Here is a 20,741-nt window from a genome sequence, read left to right on the forward strand (position 1 = left end):
ACAAAAATGTATGCTTCTTTCGAAAGCAGATTGTGAGCGCAAATGAACGGTGACCCCAATTTTATATTATATTTTTCTATTAACTATAAGATAAAGTTCATTTGTAGAAAAATATAGAGAAATCCTATATAAATGATTTAGACCCGCGAACCCCCTTAACATCTTTATCATATATTAAGTATAAAATACAGCAATTTTGTATATTTGATAAAGGTTGTTTTTTTCCAGTCTCAGTCTGTATCACCTACCCTGTATCGCATACCCCGTATCGCATAGCTAAAACCGTATCGCATAGCAAAATCCGTATCGCATACCTGGCGTGACGTCATAATTAGAATGACGTTAACGTTTGACCTATGACGTCCAGTTGCTGCATTTTCAGGCTTACGAAAAAAATTATTTCTATTAAAAAAAACCACCTTCCTATCATTTCAACTTAAATCGATTTTTTCCAAATAATTATTACCCAGTAACTTGACGAGCGATTTTTATATAATATAGTACAATAAGATGTAGAAATTACTGAAGTTTTATTGTTTATTAGGTCATAATATTCGTGAAGTTTGTTTCTGCACTAATGCATTTTTTACGATTTTAATTTGGTTTTAATAAATATATGATAAACAGAATAATACATGGCAAAATCCGTATCACATGCCGTATCACCCTCGACCAATATCATCCCTCGGGCCTAAAGGCCCTCTGGCTGATATTGGTATCTCGGGATGATACGGCATATGATACGGATTAAGCCATGTATTATTCTCTATTTATTATATATATATTAGTAAATACAGATACATTGTAGGTGTAATACAATCAATGGCAAGCGTGCTGTATCAGCCACCCGTGATGATATCGATATCAGCACGGTTGCAAAAACTTTATCACACCTTCAATGTGTATGGCGTCACGTCATCGATTGCAGTCACTGTTGCAAAGGCTTTATCAAATCCCTAATCTGTATGACGTCATGTCAAACCTATAATCTGTATGACGTCATTTCAAACCTCCTTATCTGTATGACGTCATGTCACATAAAAAACATCTACTTGAGGTATATGTATATAATAAAGTGTATATGATATGGCTTTTTCAATATCACACACCGTATCAACCCTCAACCAATATTATCCCTCGAGTATTATGATTCACATTACATATATAATAATAAAAATATTGTTTTTGCAATTATACTGAAAGAACAATGGAGAACAATCAATCGCCACTAACAACCCGATGACGTTAGCAACTTGTAGTGAACAAAATATTTAGAATATTCTTCATTAATGTTGAGAAATCTGTGGAGTTGTAGAGATATAAATTTTACCGTTCAAATAAAATCCTTAAAATCTGTGACTTCAGTCCATTTGATAAGTTTAGATGCTAGCCTAGATCCTGATAATTAGAGTTTTTGCAGGAGCAAAAATAACATGACTGCCTGCTAGTACATCCCAGAAACCGGTTCCGCTATATATCAAGCATCAAATTGCCAAAGATGAGCGTACAAGGGGAGAGGCTGTTGATTTTCTATAAAATTTCCATATGTTTAGCATTGAATCAACACAAGGGTTCATAATCCTTAATCACCTGTGTATTTTATTAAGTAAAGTCCGTAATGTCAACTCAGCATCTAAAGCTACACGTATTTTCTACATTATACTGATGAGCTCCTAAAAATATACAATCTACTGGAACAATACGTATACTCTGAAACTGATCACGGACTTTGATTCCAATATCTCTATAAGTTAACTATAAATTGAATCCTTTTAATCGGACAATTATATTAAATCAAGCGTAATTGATCTTATGGCTCGGAAATAATTAATTTCGAAACACAAATCTACTTGATATTTCCGACTAGATAGTAAACCGTCTGTTAACCTCGTATAAAGGTTCGAACCACTGAACCCTGAGTCTCCATGGCTGAACAGATCGAGACAAGTAATTTTTTATAATTAATAAGGTCTCTCAAAATATCAACACATGTAAATTGCAATAACAATATGAAGTACCAAAGTCAACAATGTACACATAAAACAGAGCACTCAAATAAGTCTATCAAAATAGTGCAATGTAAAATAATTTAAAAAATGTTAGATGAATGGATGCTTAACCAAAGGAATTATACCGTAAACACCCTAAACTATTTAACTTTATCGCAATCTCATTAAATATCAAATTCAAAACCCCGAAATCAGTCTATGGAAGAAGCGTATCGATAAAAACTTTTCTTATATCAATGAGCGATATTGTCTAATATCAAACTGTAAATATGCAGACATTCCATGCGGAAAATGTTGTTTTCGGCAACGAAAAATTAAGAAAATACTAACTTTAAAAATTATTGTTCAAATATAAATAACAATTGAGTCTAAACATACATTCAGAAGTTAGTTAGTTAGAAGCTAAAGTTGATATCCGTGTAAAATTTGAAGTGCTGTGTTTTTCTTATATACATAAATAAACAATGCGATGCTTTTAAAATATCAATGCGATACTTTTAAAATATCATAGCGGTGTTTTTGTTATATCAATATTAGTACCGATTAGTATAAATATTAGACTGTTGTACCCATATTTTGACAACTTTACCTATTATGCCTGTTTTGTTCACGCATAGTTGTAAATATGACAGAATTTGATTGGACTGTCATACACATGAGAGGTTAAGCGCTATAAAACCAGGTTCAATCCACCATTTTCAAAACTTGAAAATGCCAGTAATGAATCAGAAATATGACAGTTTTTATTTATTCGTTTGGTGTGTTATATCATTTGATTTTACCATTTAATAAGGGACTTTCTGTTTTGAATTTTCCTCGGATCGGAGTTCAGTATTTTTTGTGATTTTACTTCTCAGTAGTATTGTATGTAAATTAGCAGTTTTTTAAAAGAGCATTGCTTAAATTCAAATTGTTTTTGGTAACGTCTTACAAATTTCTTAATAAGTTTTGGAAGCAAAACTAATCAAAAAGAGTTTAATAAACAATGCCGTAATCAAATAGCTAACTATCAAAATGATTGTTCACATAGATAACATTTAGAAAATTTCATAATGAACGCACCGAAATAATATATATCCGATATGCTCGCAACGCACGTATGGAAGACTTTCATTGGATAACAATGAAACTAACTTGTGACAAAGATGAATCATACTGTCCTCGTTCAGATTGATTCGACAAAATCTGACCTGTACTTTTGAATCTTCTTTTTTTTTTTTACAAATTAGACCGTTGGTTTTCCTGTTTGATTGGTTTAACACTAGTAATGTTTTGTTCCTATATAGCGTGGTGTTTGCTGTGGGCCAAGTTTCCGTATTTAAGGACCTACTTTGATCTATAATGGTTTACCCTAAACAAATAATTACTTTGATGGAAAGTTGTCTCACTCGAACTCATGCACCATCTTCTTATATCTATAAATCTTTAAAATTTCCCTTTATAAATAACTGCTTTCCAGTCCTCCAACTGAACGATATAGTAAATGTATGAATATAGAAAAGATATATACACATTTATTACGTCAAAAGATTTTTACATCTTATTTATTTGTGTTCTAAACATTTGTTTTAGTACTCATTGAAGAAATGAATTTATAACAACGATACGGATTTTTTTTTGCATTAAGAAAAGTACACGTATTTTTACGATCGGTTACTAGACAAAAACGGAAGTCAAATATCTGTGGCAAGAATACATCGGAATACCCTCACGGTCATCGCGATTTAAAAGAGCGTCCACGCGGCGAGCTGATTATGTTCATAGAGATATCGATTTACCAACGGGAAAAGTCTTTGATATCAAAAAAAGAACTGTTTTCCTTCTCAATATCTTTTTCCATGTTTCGATATTACCAAGGTGGATAGGCTATAGCAGTGTGACCAGTATATTATAATCTAATAGTATGTAGACGTATTTGCAACCGCATTTAAATTCCGCCATTGGATCACAACTTCAAATAAAATTATAAAAAAATAAGATGTGGTATGATTGCCAATAAGACAACTGTACACAAGTGACCAAAATAACACAGACATTAACAACTATACGTCACCGTACGGCCTTCAACAATGAGCAAAGCCCATACCGCATAGTCAGCTATAAAATGCCCGATAAGACAATGTAAAACAATTCAAACGAGAAAAACTAACGGCCTTATTTAAACAACAACAAAAAAATGAACGAAAAACAAATATGTAACACATAAACAAACGACAACAGGCTCCTGACTTCGGACAGGCACATACATAAATTAAAGAACCTTAGTGTGCAAGCTCACATACCCCACGTCCCCACATTGTCATTGGAGAAATTAAATAAGTGTAAGAAAAAAAAATCGTATAAGAAAAATTAATTTCCTGCCAATATGCACATCTAAATAGTATGTCCTTTCTATCTACAAAATTTAATGAAATTCTGTTGTGTGGTTTCAGAGGAGTTGAGATGACAAACTGTTGAAGAAGTACATTGAAGCAAATAAGTTCAAAGGGGCGTAACTCCTAGAAAAAAAATTGAATCGCAATTTCCCGTCAATATGCACAACTACATGTATGTCCTTATCATCTGAAAAGGTTTCGTGAAATTCTGTTGTGTGGTTTGAGAGGAGTTGCGATGACAAGAAACAGGACTGACGGACGGACTGACGGACGGACGGACGGGTCAAAAACAGTATTCCCTCCGCAACTCTTCGCGTGGGGTATAATAATGTTGCGGGGTTAAACATGTTAGTTAGTCGGATAAACGATGTGATTGAACACAAATCTGAACAGATTATTAACACTTTCAACTATCAATAGGGTCAAGAATCATTTTTGAAATGTTAAGTTCATGTAAGCGTTAATTTTGTTACAGTTACGAAATTTTAGTGATATTGATCCTAAAACATAAAACCGGTCATGATCAAAGTTTGTGACTTATGTTTGCAGTTTTCTTGACATGCATTGTGACGTGTCATCGTATTCATTTTATATTAGAAAACTATAGCAGTTATATTAGAAAAGTATCGCATTCATAAATTTTTGATATTAAAAAATCATCGCTTTGATATAAGACAAATAACGCATTGATATTTTAAAATATAGGAGTATCGTTGACTTATAGGTGATTTTGGCGTAGCAAACAATTGAATTCATCTCAATTGCATTCCATTGAATTTGCTAAATGATATTAATAGAATGTGTACATTTACAAATGATAAATCGTGCATTTATGTTTCATTTATTCAATAATTCAATTTTCTCGTTTAAATACACCTTGCTTGTTATTACATAAAATAACTCATGAAATTATACACCAGACGTATGTCGTGTTAAAAGATACCCTGTTTTAAGAAAAGAGTCATTAGTTTATACCGAGAAATCTGCCTTTCTTCGTACAAATGCTAAAATTCGTCTGAAATTTCCCACAATGCAACTCGTTGATATAAGACAATATCGCTCATTGATATAAGAAATTTTTTTATCGTATCGCACCTCCCATAGACTGGAAATACAAAAAACTCTCTAACTCAATTATTACTTGTGCAAGCTGTGGAATTAGACTCTATAATTAGAGGAGGGCTTTAGATAAAACAGGACAAAATAAAGTAACAAAGAATCACTCTGAGAAATAAAGCATATCGGTTTTACTCAAACCAAGTTGCAGTGTCTTATTCAGACATTTGGGTATAATAAACCCGTAAGCCCTTAATTATATAAATAAACAACGGCGGTTTTATTCAACTCATGAAAAACAACCCATGCCTCCCATCAGAAGAAGCAACCGTTTGACAAGTAATAGAAAAAGAAAATCAGTCACTGAAGAAACACAGGACAAGAAAGAGAAAGAAAAGTTAAACAATCCTGAAGAGGAAAAGGAGAGCATTCTATGTGCTGGATGTTGTAGAGACGAACCACCAAAAACTATAAGTACTGTGAAAGAAATCACCTGGCTTGAATGCGATCTGTGCAATAAGTGGTGGCACAGTGTATGCGCAGGATACACAACAGAGGATGCAGGAAAAATTATAAGCACAGGTATTAAATTCCCATGTGCACTCTGCATCATAAAGCAACCATATATACAATTAACAGCTGAGTATCATCAAACAACTAGTGATACCAAAACAGACCAGAAAATTGATAAACTACTAGAGATCACAAAAACAATAGGACAAGGGTATCTGCAAAGTAATAACCATAAGCAGAATACAGAAGGAAAACTACCAAAGGCACTGAGAGAGAAGAAAGACCCAGAAAAAATTATAATTATAGACAACATAGAACAGCCAAACACAGCTATAGACAGTACAACAATCAGAAAAGAGTTAACAAAAATCAAAGCACTCGAAGATCAAATAGAAGAGGCGTACAGCCTACGAAAAGGGGGAATAGCTATCCACCTGAAAGACCAAAAAACAAGGGACAAAATCATTAAATCCTGGCCAATAAATACATCTGTATTTGGCGAAAAATCTGTGGCACACAAACCAAGATCTATAAACCAGGGAACAAACTCTTGTTACCTACATAATATTCCTGTCCATCTATCAGAAGAAAATATATCATTAGATCTGTCACACCTATATAAAATAAAAGAAGTGAAGAGAAAAAAGTACAGAGACACTGGGAAACTTATGCCAGTAGAAAAAGTAACCTTTACAGACCACGAGGAAGTTAAAAAAGCAACCACCTCCAAAGGATACTGCCACCCCGGCACAACAACATATTCTAAACTTCAAGCAGAACAACCTGTTAAAGTTGTTAGGTGCTACAATTGCAACAAATTTGGACACATTTGCAAGCGCTGTCTAAACATAGCTACCTGTTCAAACTGTGGGAAAGAAAACTGCAAGATTAAAGACTGCAAAAACACTCCGTGTTGCGTAAACTGTGGGAACATACACTCAGCAACATCAACAAAGTGCGAAAAATATCTTGAAATAATCAACAAGAGGAGACTTTACAGCATACTGAACACACAGAATGAAACTCCTCTTCCTGAATGCACAGGCCATTAGTACGGCCTACCAGCAACTTGTACATATTGTAAATAGTTATGATGTAGATATTGTTTGTTTAAATGAAACCCACCAAGAAGAGAATAAAAAACTAACTTTTTTAGACTGGCAAGTGTTTGATAAACCACATAAAGGAAGAAAAGGCGGGGGCGTGGCTATTTGCATCAACACTCACAAAACCAATTTCACAGTCATTAAATGCACAGACTTTGAAGATACAAACTATGAAAGTGTAGCACCTACCATACACACAGATAACAACATCATATTCAATCTGCTAGTACCCTACATTCCACCAGAAGAAACAAAACAACTTGAAGAACTAACTACAAAAGTTCAAAAGGTACAACAAAACAACAAGCATGAACTGATTATAATGGGAGACCTTAATGCTAAAAGCTTAGAATGGAACAATGACAAGACAAACAAGGCAGGAGAAATAATTGAAAACTTCCTGACCAAAACAGACATGCTGTGCATTAATGATGGCCAGCCTACAAAATGGAATACCAAAAGTGTCATTGATCTAGTCATTATAACACCCAGCACTATTAATAAAGTGCACAACTGCTCAACACTAGTCCATGAAAACATAAGATCTGACCATATATGTATACTAACAGAACTTGATGTATGCAAAAAGGAACAAAACAACTTAAAAAAGAGGAAAGTATGGCAAATTAACAAAGTAGACTGGAATAAATGTAAAGAACAGGCAGAAAAGAACATGGAAGAATGGCTACTGAACAATCCAAGCAATGATAATGTAGATGAGATATACCAATCACTTAAAGCGGCTATTGATAAAACGATGCAGGAAGTTATCTGCCAAAAAGAGATGAAAGAAAAAAAAATCAACTAAACCTCCATGGTGGAATTACGATGTTAATCAAGCAAAGAAAAACTTAAACTATAAACAAAGGCAATATAGAAAGAGAAACATCCCACAAAATAAAGAAGCCCTTGTTACAGCAGAAGAAAAGTTTGAAAATGAGAAAGAAAAAGCTATGAATGACTGGAGTGAACACCTAGTAGACCAGATCAATACATCAATAAATTCAAAAGAGGTATGGACAACTTATAAGAAATTGACCAAAAAGAAAGATTGTAACACCATCCTACCTCTAATAGACCAGCCTTTTCAAATCAAGAAAAATATAAAATTCTGCAAAAAACATTTTTTGAGGGTAAACATCTAAAGACAGATGAATTTGACGAAGAGTTCTATAAACAGACTCAAGAGGAATACAAAAGAATATGTGAATTAGAGAAAAAATTGACAAAAAGAGAACATAAATTAGATTATGAGGTTACCACGGATGAAGTTGAGGCAGCAATATACCTACTAGAAATAGGTAAATCGCCTGGAGCAGACGGCCACTTCCCAGAACTGTTTAAGTTTGCCAGAGAAAACCTCATAGAAGCAACACGAACTATGGTGAACCTCACACTAAAACATGGCCGGCTACCACAGGAATGGAAGACAGCAAACGTAAAATTCCTGAGGAAACAAGGAAAAACAAATTACTACTCACCATCATCATACCGCCCAATAAGTCTAACTAGTGTCATGTGCAAAATTACTGAAAGAAATGTTCTTAACAGGCTGGCAGCGTTCATAGAAGGAATGAAGCTTATAGAAGAAAAACAAGAAGGATTCAGGAAAAAATAATCAACATCAAACTGCCTGATCAGATTTATTCAGAACACAATAGAAAAATTCAATAAAGGAGAAATCACCCTTGCATGTCTTATTGATCTTGAAAAGGCATATGATTCAATCTGGCGAGAGGGACTATTAGTAAAACTACACCATCTGGGTATTAGAGGAAAAACATGGGCCTGGATTGAAGACTTCCTAAATAACAGAATGGCAAGATGCATCTTCGAAAACTATGTAGGTGAAGAATTTGAAACAAAGATAGGGCTACCACAAGGATCAGTTCTGGCTCCGACATTACTCAACATCTTTATCAACGACCTACTGGGAGACATTCTAGGAGACTACACCAACTTTGCTGATGACGGGACACTCTGGCAAACAGCTCAACCAGACCAGATACTGGAACTCAAAGATAGAATGAAGGATGACATCACAAAGGCAGTGAAATGGACTAAAAAATGGAGAGTAAACATCAACCTAGACAAAACTGAAATATGCATCTTTTCAAAAAAAAAAACATCGATGAAGAGGACAAACGCATTTTGATTCAAGGTAAAGAACTGAAATACAACTCAACACCAAAGCTCCTTGGAATCATTATGGACGAGAAAATGACCTTCAGTAAACACATTGATGCAATTGAAAAGAGGGCAAACCGTAATTTAACTATTCTGAGAGAAGTGAGACAGATCAGCAAATTAAAGACAGAAAAGATATTACAATTATACTACAGTCTAGTCAGATCAGTCATGGAATATTGTAGTCCGGCATGGCAAATAGCAGAACCAAAAGACCTGCAAAAACTTGACAGAGTACAAAGAAAAGCACTTATCCTATGCATGGATATGCCTACAACATCTGGCAGAGAAGCACTAGAAGTAGAATCAGGAGTTATGCCAATAGACCTGAGGCTAGAACAAATAGCCATTAAAGATATTGCAAAGATTAAATCCAAATCTGCACAGGAACCCATCAAACAGCAACTTGTGAGGTATGAAGAACATGACGCATATGACAAGTATCCAACACCAATGTGCAAAGCACTAAGCCAAGCAGCAGAAATGGAAAAACAGACAAAGATAAACATCGATCTCATTGAACCAGAGTTTACCTACAGACTGGGAGAAACTTAAATGACTCAATCAAAACCTCTATATTGGAGTCGACTAGGCAACTCAAAACCGAGGACAAATGAACAACAAGAACTTTGCCAGGAGACCATTAACCAACTAATGGGAGACTGCACACAAGAACAAGCAATATCGTTTACAGATGGATCATGCTTAGGTAACCCAGGACCCTGTGGAGCAGGTGCAATTATCTATGCTGAACACATTAAGCCTGCTGCCAGATTACATAGACCTGTGGCACAAAGAGGATCCATCCTTCTGGCGGAACTCATAGCAATTCTCATGGTCCTAGAATACTGCATTACAGAAAACATTTACAATGCAATACAAAGAATCAAAATTTTCTCTGACAGTCAAAGCGCCGTGGGATTACTTACACTGAACTGGGCCCCAAACAGCTACATCTCCGTAATAAGAGAAATAAAAGAAAATATTGAACATCTTAGGCAAAAAGGACTCAATGTAATTGTATCATGGACACCAGGACATGCCAACATAGCTGGTAATGATGAGGCTGACATCCTTGCAAAAACAGCGGCAGAAGAAGCAAAAGAATTACCACCGGAAAATAACGTCATAACACTACAGGACGTCAAACAAGCAGCGTACAAAAGTACAGGAAATAAATGGCAGAGAAGATGGGAAATATCTGAGAGAGGCAGGGACCTTTATGAAAAAATACCAACTACAAAACACTCAATTATGTTTGATTTCCCAACTAAAAGACACTTCAGTATATTCGCCCAACTAAGAACTGGCTACACAACTACTACAAGAACCGAGTAGGCCAAACCAACGCCACAGAGTCATACAACTGTGGAGCACCTGACACACCTCAACATTTCCTTCTCGAGTGTCCCTGCTATGAAAACGAACGGGAAGATATGCTACACCAAATATCTAAAGAGGTCGGGGTCAGAAACTTGAATTTAGCTACTATACTAACGAGACTGGACGGCGAGAACACAGAAGAAACAAAAGCCAAATTACAAACAGTGGCGCATTACATTGACAGAACTGGCAGATTTAATACTGCTGTTCCTCAATCCCAATCTTAACCAGCGCATACCAAATTTAAAGCACAGAGAAGAAAATACGTAGAGGAAAACCGCACATTGGGACAATTCGTGCCAACAGGCCTTAAGATTGAAATTTCAAACCAAAATATTGATTATGTCTTATACAGACCTTGACATTATACGATCAAGCGGCCGAAAAATAAAATACATACTTTATATACTAGGTAAAGAAATAACAACTTTAATCAACCGCGTACTTCGATACAAACTTGTATATAAAGGTGCACTCGAAAATACTTTATTCTAAAGATTTATTGATTACTACCGAGAAGAAAAGAAAAGCTTTTAATCATTTATCTTATGTAAAACACCGAAAGTCCTTACCTGATTAACCAATAAAAATCAATTACACTTTTTTTTAGTTTACTCTTTATACGAACATATAAGCAAATAAAAACGATCAAAATAAATTGGAAATAGAAACAAGCCACCCTACACATAATTTTGAATTAAAAAAAGCGATTCCGCCACAATATCTTTATTAAACACTCTTAGTAACTTCATTTTTTGTAGGTGATATGCGCTATATGTGTTCTTTTATGTCTAGTGCAGACGCAGAATGGGCGCACACCTTAACTACCCACACCAAAAGAACTAATACAACATTCAGATAACGAAAAAAAAGTGTTTGAAAAGGGAACAAGATTTACAGAAAAAAAAGATACCATTGACCTAAAGCATATCTTTACTTAAAAACGAACGTAATTCAAACAACATCATAGTTTCCGATAATAATGTGTGAACATATAAAATGTTTGCCTCTCCTTATTCGTGATGAATATTAACCTTAAATTATTACTTGTAAAATATACAAACTATATTTACAAAGCAAAAAGAAAATTAGTAAATTATTCCTTAAGTTATCAAACTTTCACACACTATCTATATTTAGTCGCCCATCAGCATATAGAGAAAGTTACGATCATCATTGGAAAGTTACTATGATCATATACAAGTTACGACTATCTTATAATCAAGTAAACCACTATCATAACAAACAAATTTCTTGGAGTTACGATGATCTTTCGTAAATTTTCAAAGGCTATTATTTTGATAACAAGGTCAAAATAATATTTAGAACACACATATACAACAATACCGTACGTAATAACCTAGCGGCTGAGTTATTCTTAAAAAACAATGCCTGAACACGGAGAAATTACAAAAAGACTATTTTACCTGCTTTGCGCTCTGCCATGTTGAGATCACCGTAGCTGCAGTTTAGGTGATCAGTTTAACATCAGTGAACTTATTTGTTACTAAAAATACGCTTTCAAGGGATAATAACAATTACTAATAACAAGTGATGAATACTAACAAAATATAACTTATCAAATGTTTCATACTTTATGGGTGTCACATATCAAAAACGATGTGGTGATAGTTCCGGAGCACAGCTCATTAGGTTACATTGGATGTGTGAGTTTCGAGTAGGTAAAAATCTATTTTGTGAACCGGGTTTTTTTCGTCTTTTTTCTCTGTTGCGATGTCAGCTTATGTGTCCATAATGAACATGAATATTCTACTTTAGGAGAGTATTGAGTTGTTGACAATGAAGATTTCGAATCAATACCAAATGTTTTACTATAACTATGTTGTTTATACATTTATCGTAACCAAATACTACTGAAAAAAATATTTCAACTTTGTAAACCTTTCATCAGACCATATGTCGTTTTGTTATGTACGATATATTTTCGAACTTTGATATTGATTTTTCATTAGTAATTGTATACACTTGTTTACTTTTTTAAGCGTAGCATGTGCTATTCTACCTTATTTTGGAAACTTGAAGTAAGGTTCATACATTTCATTCATAATTTATTTTGTATCAATTAAGTTACATTTGTGGTATCACTAGAAAAACATATACAACACCTACAAATACTAATCAATTAGCATTGCACATCTTTATGAAGCTGTTTCAGATGTGTAATTTGAGGAAGTACAACACAAGTTGTTTTTTCTAAACCAAAATCAAACAACGTTAAACAGATGTATATTTTCATACAGCTTTGAAATTCATAAAAAAGGAACTGATAGAAAGAAGAAAAAAATACTTTCAAAACGGTTATTATGACTTAATTTTTGTATACTTATTACATAATAAATTATCATGCAATTATACTGACCAATTTTAAAACGCCACACTAGATTATTCTTTTAATTCCCTTTTTCAAGAATTTATTTTTTGTTAAGCAAATTTAACATTTAAACAGACAATACTTTCGTTATGTCTTTGTTTTAAAAAAAATCCGAAAGTTGTATTGATTACGTCATTTTTCTGTTCAACCCTGGTTTTCCACTAACAAATAGATGTGTCACCGTCGAAAGCAATGACTGCCTAAATCCACGCCAAAATGATTGTTAGAAAAGTCCACCAATTCTGTTCGGCAGTTTTGGTTTCTGTTTCCAACCTTCTGATTTTGCCTCTGTTCCAACATAGGAACCCCCACGATACAATATCGTTTGAAATGGCTTAACTCAATCAAAAGAAATATAAAAAAAAACAAGTGAAAATACACTAAACGTGTACCTATACTTTTAACCTACATTTAATGCATATTAAAATAGCTTAAATTGTGATGACTACACAGGTCAACCACCTGATTTAAATTTATCACAAGGGACGCAAGATAGCAATGTATGTTATACACGACATTGAAGAAAAGACTGTCATTGCTATAATTGGCGACGTTTGTAAATACAAGAATGGTGCCCCAACAGTTAATGTCCACGATAATATCACGGTAGGTGATTAAGTTACTAAAGAATGTGAATACCAATATAATAATTTTAAAGTATTAAACAGAAAATCATTCAAATAACATATAAATAGTTGTCCATTCGTTCTTTTCGTTGATTTAGTCGAGGACCAGATTTTTCAAGGTAAAATGAACTTGCCCAATTGTTAATTTACCTTGAGGACGGTATTTTTGTTAATAGAATTTAATCGACGTTTATATATAAGTTTAAGGAGTCTTAATGGTGTAACACACCTGTCTGTTACATACAATACCGGTATGCGGTATATGTTTTTCTCATTGTTGAAGGCTGTATAGTTACCTATAATTGAAAGTTTGTGTGTAATATTATCTCTTTTGAAGACTTGCCTCATTGGCAATTATATCACATCTTCCTATTTTCATATGGACAATTCCAATCTATTGTTCGTAAACCATCTTAAATGATTGTCACTTGATACTCGCAAAGACATCAATCGAGTCACAATAAGGTACTACATCACAAACACAAACTTATAACAATAGATCCTAATCTTTACCGCTGGTTTCAGCCAGGAAAAAACTCAAGATTTACCAGTTCAATACAATATAAAACATTCAGCAAAAGAACAGATTACTTGTAATTCAGCTTTTTTTTCCCTTCAATGTTGTACATTGGAATTAACTTCTATAAACATCATCAGCATTAACTCTTTACGAATGCATATTACCAAAGTACAATGCCTGCTATATAAAATGAAGCATCAACGATGCTTCGTGTGACAACAAATCAGGTATGTGCATGTCTTTACACGTAAAATTATTGCATATATCCATTTCCGAAGAATAGCTGCAAATTTATAATCATTCAAATGAAATGTCATTATCAAATTATACTCATTTCACACTTTTATTATTAAATATTGTTTTTAATGAATCGTTTGAGTAATTTGAACCTGGTGATAATAAGGTCCAATTGATTAAAATAACTTTAAGTTTTAAAGAACGTCACAAGTATTCTTTAAATACAGGAAGAATGAGCTCATCGTATCATTGAAGTCATTTAGGGTCTGAGGGATATACTGGTTAGCAATATTACAATATATACTAATTTCTAAACAATGACTTTTAGTCCTGTGGTGTTGTGTTGTCATTTTGATGTTATATTTCACATGGCCATAAAAGTGCGAGGTTTGGCATGCCACAAAACCAGGTTCAACCCACCATTTTTTCTCTCGGTTTCCCTCGGTTTGAGTTTGTTACCCCGATTTTGTTTTTTTGTCCATGGATTTATGAGTTTAGAACAGCGGTATACTACTGTTGCCTTTATTTTATAAGAGGGCAAGAAAACCAGAGGCACAGTCAAACTCATGGATAGATAAAAAATCTCACAACTTCATGGCTAAAAAATAAAAAAACATTCAGACAAACAATAGTACACAAGACACAACATAATAAACTAAAGACTAAGAAACACGAACCCCACCAAAAATGGGAGAGATATCAGGGGATGCTCAGGAAGGGTAATCAGATCTTGCTCCACATGTTGCACCAGTCGTGTTGTTCATGTTATAACAAATCCGACAAATAGTCTAATTCAGTAGGTCGTATGATAATATCATTATTATATATAAAACATAATAACATGTTATGATATTATTATATATAAAACATAATAATATTAATATAAATGTAAAGAGGCAAAATGTATGTATTTATAAATAAACTCATCATAGATACCAGGACTAAAATTAGTATATACACCAGAAGCGCGTTTTGTTTACAAAAGACTCATCAGTGACACTCGAATCCAAAAAAGTTAAAAAGGCCTAATAAAGTACGAAGTTGAAGAGGATTGAGGACCAAAATTCTAAATAGTTTGCCTACTACAGCTAAGTATTCTATAAGATAGAACTTAGCGAATAATAACGATAAAAACGATCGATCGAATGCATAAAAAATCTTTGCGTAAGTTTCAACCTATTTCAATTTTCAAAGGTCATTTTCGTGGTGAAAAGGGAAGTGGATTGTGGTTTCGACATTAAGGAACATATCCAATATCATCTTGTAAACCATAATTGCCAACCAAATCCTGATGGCGACCGTAAAATATATGAAGGGATGATTTTAAATTCACCATTTCGAACTTGGTTTTATAGCTTTCTTTTGAGCAGAAACCTTCAAAGGAGGAAATCATGATAGGAAATACGAGCCCGGGAATATCGTAATAATTAGGAGATACGTAGTCCGTGTGCAGGTGCTGCTGGAATATTGCTACAATGCCATGACAAAACAATTAAAACCCACCAAGAGACAAACAACAATACAGTAAACACAACTAGAAAAACTAAAGACTGAGCAACACGAGCCATATTGAAAACCGGGTTTGACCTCATGTGATGCAACATATCATCTTTAAACTTGTGTATTATAAAGAATCTGAACCAGAATCTCGGAAATTTAACGCTTAGGACTACTGCTTATCTTTTTGAATCAATCGTGATCAACTCCGTTTTTGTTATGTGGTTCGTCTTGCTTACGAGTTTATGAGTTTTGAACAGCTGTATACTACTGTTGTCTTTATTTTGTCTGAAGTTTTGTTAGGTGTTTTGATGAATTTTTGTTATATCGAGATCCCTCTTTTTGCATGGAGTTGTCAGGTAATCTTGACTAATTACATTCCCCGTTTCAATTCTCTTATACGTTTCAATGCCCCATTAGTATCTGCTGCCTCTTTTTGATAGAAGGCTTACACGTGTGTCTATTGTATTGTGTGTCTGTATGTTAATAATCGCGATGCTGTTTTGATTTAATGAGCCTTTGGAATCCTGACTCTTTGATGAATACATAACCATTATTTTGTATGTGATGACTGATAATCAAAAGTGTTATTACTACCACTGGGTCGATGCCTTTGCTGATGGACTGTTAGTCCCCGAGGGTATCACCAGCCCAGTAGCCAGTACTTCGGTACTGGCATGAAAATACGGATTTTTTGTTATTAAAAATTGCTGTTACAAAATGTTGGAAATTATTATAAATTAAGGAAGGTATCTCCCTCATGCAAAGCTGTAATTCCTTTCACGGATTTGGCTATACTTTTTGAACCTTTTGAATTATAGCTCTTCATCTTTTATATAAGCTTTGGATTTCAAATATTTTGGACAAAAGTACCACTGAAGATACATGTATTGTCGAAATGCGCATCTGGTGCAGGAAAATTGGTACCGTTAATGTTATTAAAACTTATAAATAAGATTCATGACGATGCAAATTGTTACTTTATTTTATTTATTTTCAGGGTTTTTTTCAAAGCGCATCTGTAGCCCTGGTAGAACAGCTGGAAAATACACACCACATGTAGCTCATGGCACCTATTAAATTGAAGTCAGTATTATCTTTCAATATATTCATATATTTATATCTATATTACCCTTCCGGAGCACCTGAGATCACCCCTAGTTTTTGGTGGGGTTCGTGTTGTTTATTCTTTAGTTTTCTATGTTGTGTCATGTGTACTATTGTTTTTCTGTTTGTCTTTTTCATTTTTAGCCATGGCGTTGTCAGTTTTTTTTAGATTTACGAGTTTGACTGTCCCTTTGGTATCTTTGGTCCCTCTTTTATGGTCGTCAACTGATTATATAGTCATCAAAAGGAACCAAAGATTATCAAAGACACGGAACAATTAATTAAGCACTAATCTATGAAAATTAATAACAGATTTAGAATAATGGTCTATGTTTAAAACAAAAAGTTTCTTTTTTTTACTTTATAATAATATTTTTTTAAATACTCAAACCTTACTTCACTTTATATAAAGTTATACTTAATGCAACACTTACTTGATGAAGTGAAATCTGCATCTAAAACACAAGAAGATTTAATAACCAAATAACCATAAAGAAACAACAAATTTTAATAACATACAAGTCAAAATAGTAATTTTAAAGTAGCTGAATAAAACTATAACCAATAACGATTAATAAAGGCAGGTCTTAGGAAATACGTCAATCAGACAGTAACAGGTATGATTTCTAATAGTTGAATATTAAAAATCGACCTTTTTCGATATTTTACATTATATATGTTAAAATCGGAAAATTTTCACTTACAAATCTGGTAATATTTATAATAATTAAAATATGTGATAGCAGTAATGTTGACACATTGCATCGATTTGAATCTAAAATTCCATCGTAAATTTGAAATGAGATGAGTTTCAACAGTTACAACTACCGAAGTCAATTAAGTTTTTCATATTTGTCCTAATAATATTAAGAACTCGACAATATAAATAGTATGGTGATAAAAAGGTATGCTGCTTGTTTTTCTCCATTTACTTGAAGAGTATTAATACAACTGCAGAATGATTATTTTTCTTAAATCAATAAGTTTCCATTTGCCTTTTATGCATAGTCATTACAATTTAAGGTATTTGTGATATGCAAGTTTTCAGATTTCACGCCCAATAAAAATATATGTTGTTATTTTACTTCTGTTTTGCTAAAAATAAATAGCCAGAATAGCCCTTCACTAAATCATGAAAGCTAATATAATGCCTATAATTGTTTTTCATTTATTAAAATAAAAAAAGACAAAATGTAATAAAGTACCTCTCCGCTGCTTTGTTACAGGAGAAACCGTAGCATGCATTGACCTGTAATCTTTACAAAACGCTGCAACTTTGTGTCCAGCTAAGGCCTTTACTTCTTCATACGTCATTTTGGTATTCACGATGTTTAGAATGTGGTCGTGCACCTCGGTGGTCCACCCCTGTTAAAAGATAATCTCGTTTAAATAAGGAATAGAATGAGGCTCTTTTTTTTTAATAAAAACGCCATTCATATCACAAGCCCAGTAGTCAGCACTGCACTGTATGTGCTGACATGAATTATCATTGATATTGTTATATTTATAAATTAATTGTTTATAAAATTTAGATTTTTTTGAAATACCAAGGCTTTTCTACCTCAGGCATAGATTACTTTAGCTGTATTTGTCAAAACTTTTAGAAATTTTGGTCCTCAATGCTCTTCAGCTTCGTACTTTATTTGACCTTTTTAACTTGTTTGATTTCGAGCGTCACTGATGAGTCTTTTGTAGACGAAACGCGCGTCTGGCGTATATATAAAATTTAGTCCTGGTATTTATGATGAGTTTATTTTTAACCTAATCTTGATTTTCATTTAATTTTCTTATACTTAACTTTAACTGAAAATTGATTTATGTACATACATATGTGGCGATGCCTTTAAATATATGCAGAAACTTACGATTCTATATTTTCTGTCTGATGCCATGGGCACGGGTGATTTCGTGATAATACACGTTTGCTTGTTTATATTTTTCAGCGCACCATAACCCTGCAAAGTTATTAAATATATATAGATAAATTGGAATGCAATGCAGCATACATTTCATTAAATGTATTAACATTTATATATCTATTTAGACTTTTATGTTCATTTATACTCGCAATAATATCATCTTAAAAATCAATTGAAGGCGATTAGCGTTTGAAAATTATTTTTTTTACTCATTGTCATTAATAATATAACTGATGAACTAATAAAACTGATAAAATTGTTATTAAAAATTTTCGGTAGCTTATTGTATAGTCATACCGTGCTATAATCGTGAAAATTAACTGTCGGGACGCCATTCTTGTATTTACACACGTCGCCAACGATAGCAATCACAGTCTTTTCTTCGGTATCATGTATAACATCCATAGCAACTTTGCGTCCCATATGGTCAATTTCAATCAGATGGTTTACCTGTAAATTCATAAAGATTGTCTTTGTTATGCACAAACATATGTGACAACACAATTAACCGAAATTATACTTTATGAAATGCTCTAGATACGCTGAGGCTATACGATTGTCAAGTAAAACTATTGAATAATTGTCATTCAAATGAAAAATCTAAAAAAGTTCAAATAACACAAACAAGTTTTAAAATAAAGACAGACGTTGACAAGCACCATGACTCACATATTGAATTGATAATAAAACAAAATATAATGAACGTACTCTTTGATGTAAATAGTTTTGAAAACTTGTAGTTAATGTCGACTCTTGTGTACATTGTTCATCATCATCACATATATAGTTGTATTTGAAGTACTTAACTAGCAACACAGTTATCAAAAATTACTCCAAGTTTACTTAAAAGTCGAAAATGTTTGGCTTACCTCTGGGATAGCTTTCACATAAACGAACAACAGTGTCACTATTCCAATAATCATGTTAATGGTTTTGAAGAAATATATATCTGTAAACATGAAGATGTGCACATTTAAAAAAAAATTAAAATAGTAATGAACTGTGTCGTATATTTAAAACTTTTACTGATGAGAATATCTTCATCTTTAAAAAGTAAAAAAAGATAGGAATACTGTCTACAGGTTTTTTTACTATGAAAAATATTTATTCAAGATTATATTTTTAAATATAAATGTAAGAAAATTTGATCACTTCGTTGTTAATTTTTAAAACAACAAAACAAATGAAATTATATGTACTTACAGCTTTAAAGAATTTTATCGTAGATACATTATTATTTTTCGAACGGAACTTATATAAAAAAAAAACACCTATATTTAGAAATCTATCATCAAAATACTGTCACGACATGTTGTTTACTTCATATGCTGCACGCTTATTTTCCAATTCTATTCTAAATAGATAGATTACCTTTTTGTTGCCACAATTAAATACAAAATTAACATCTTTCAGTTTTCAATATACTTGTTCCTTTTTATAGTTCTTACATTATTTTGTTTTAAAATTTAAAAAAACAATCAGTTGACTAAAAATGCCTTATGGAAGATGTTGGATATAATCTTTATGTGTGAATTAACTATAAATGTGAAGATATAGGGTCATCACTTTATAAAAAATGTAGTGTATAATGTTTAAACTCCCTTATAAGCCTTGACCTCACTGCCAGAAATTTAATGACATCTTGGAATTGTTCTTCAAATCTTTCTTTGCGAAATTTTTATGAAGATATCATGATTGTATCTTGATTTTTTAAAATCTATTCCGTAGTTATATTTTTATGTTGTATTGAAAACAATTTATTCATAGTTTAACACAAGAATACACTTGTTCGTTTTACATTGACGGAAATTAGT

At 33.0% G+C, this 20,741-nt stretch overlaps 4 protein-coding genes across 4 annotated transcripts; 3 read left to right on the top strand and 1 right to left on the bottom strand.

The window, feature by feature from the left end:
• Nucleotides 1–8,875: 8,875 nt before the first annotated feature.
• Nucleotides 8,876–9,214, top strand: LOC134723056 (uncharacterized). Its single transcript, XM_063586692.1, has one exon. The coding sequence runs from the start codon at nt 8,876–8,878 to the stop codon at nt 9,212–9,214; it is 339 nt and encodes a 112-aa protein (XP_063442762.1).
• A 53-nt stretch (nt 9,215–9,267) lies between these two features.
• LOC134723057 (uncharacterized) lies at nt 9,268–9,801 on the top strand. Its single transcript, XM_063586693.1, has one exon. The coding sequence runs from the start codon at nt 9,268–9,270 to the stop codon at nt 9,799–9,801; it is 534 nt and encodes a 177-aa protein (XP_063442763.1).
• On the top strand, nt 9,802–10,584 carry LOC134723058 (ribonuclease H-like). Its single transcript, XM_063586694.1, has one exon. The coding sequence runs from the start codon at nt 9,802–9,804 to the stop codon at nt 10,582–10,584; it is 783 nt and encodes a 260-aa protein (XP_063442764.1).
• Nucleotides 10,585–16,889: 6,305 nt separating this feature from the next.
• On the bottom strand, nt 16,890–19,877 carry LOC134722023 (uncharacterized). Its single transcript, XM_063585439.1, has 6 exons — nt 19,797–19,877; nt 19,225–19,377; nt 18,874–18,963; nt 18,214–18,373; nt 17,443–17,463; nt 16,890–16,974 (listed from the first exon to the last, which is right to left on the bottom strand). The coding sequence occupies exons 1-6, from the start codon at nt 19,848–19,850 to the stop codon at nt 16,910–16,912; spliced, it is 543 nt and encodes a 180-aa protein (XP_063441509.1). The 5' UTR covers nt 19,851–19,877; the 3' UTR covers nt 16,890–16,909.
• Nucleotides 19,878–20,741: the final 864 nt, after the last annotated feature.

Source organism: Mytilus trossulus, chromosome 6 (assembly GCF_036588685.1).
Source record: "Mytilus trossulus isolate FHL-02 chromosome 6, PNRI_Mtr1.1.1.hap1, whole genome shotgun sequence".
NCBI classification, from domain to species: Eukaryota; Metazoa; Mollusca; class Bivalvia; order Mytilida; family Mytilidae; genus Mytilus; species Mytilus trossulus.

Bases quoted from the DNA above. Each gene is read 5' to 3' on its own strand.
- LOC134722023 (XM_063585439.1), bottom strand. From the start codon at position 19,850: ATGATTATTGGAATAGTGACACTGTTGTTCGTTTATGTGAAAGCTATC. The intron at 19,378-19,796 runs GTAAGCCAAACA...ATGAATTTACAG, and splicing joins ATGTGAAAGCTATCCCAGAG to GTAAACCATCTGATTGAAAT. The intron at 18,964-19,224 runs GTATGACTATAC...ATAACTTTGCAG, and splicing joins ATTTTCACGATTATAGCACG to GGTTATGGTGCGCTGAAAAA.
- LOC134723057 (XM_063586693.1), top strand. From the start codon at position 9,268: ATGGACGAGAAAATGACCTTCAGTAAACACATTGATGCAATTGAAAAG.
- LOC134723058 (XM_063586694.1), top strand. From the start codon at position 9,802: ATGACTCAATCAAAACCTCTATATTGGAGTCGACTAGGCAACTCAAAA.
- LOC134723056 (XM_063586692.1), top strand. From the start codon at position 8,876: ATGGCAAGATGCATCTTCGAAAACTATGTAGGTGAAGAATTTGAAACA.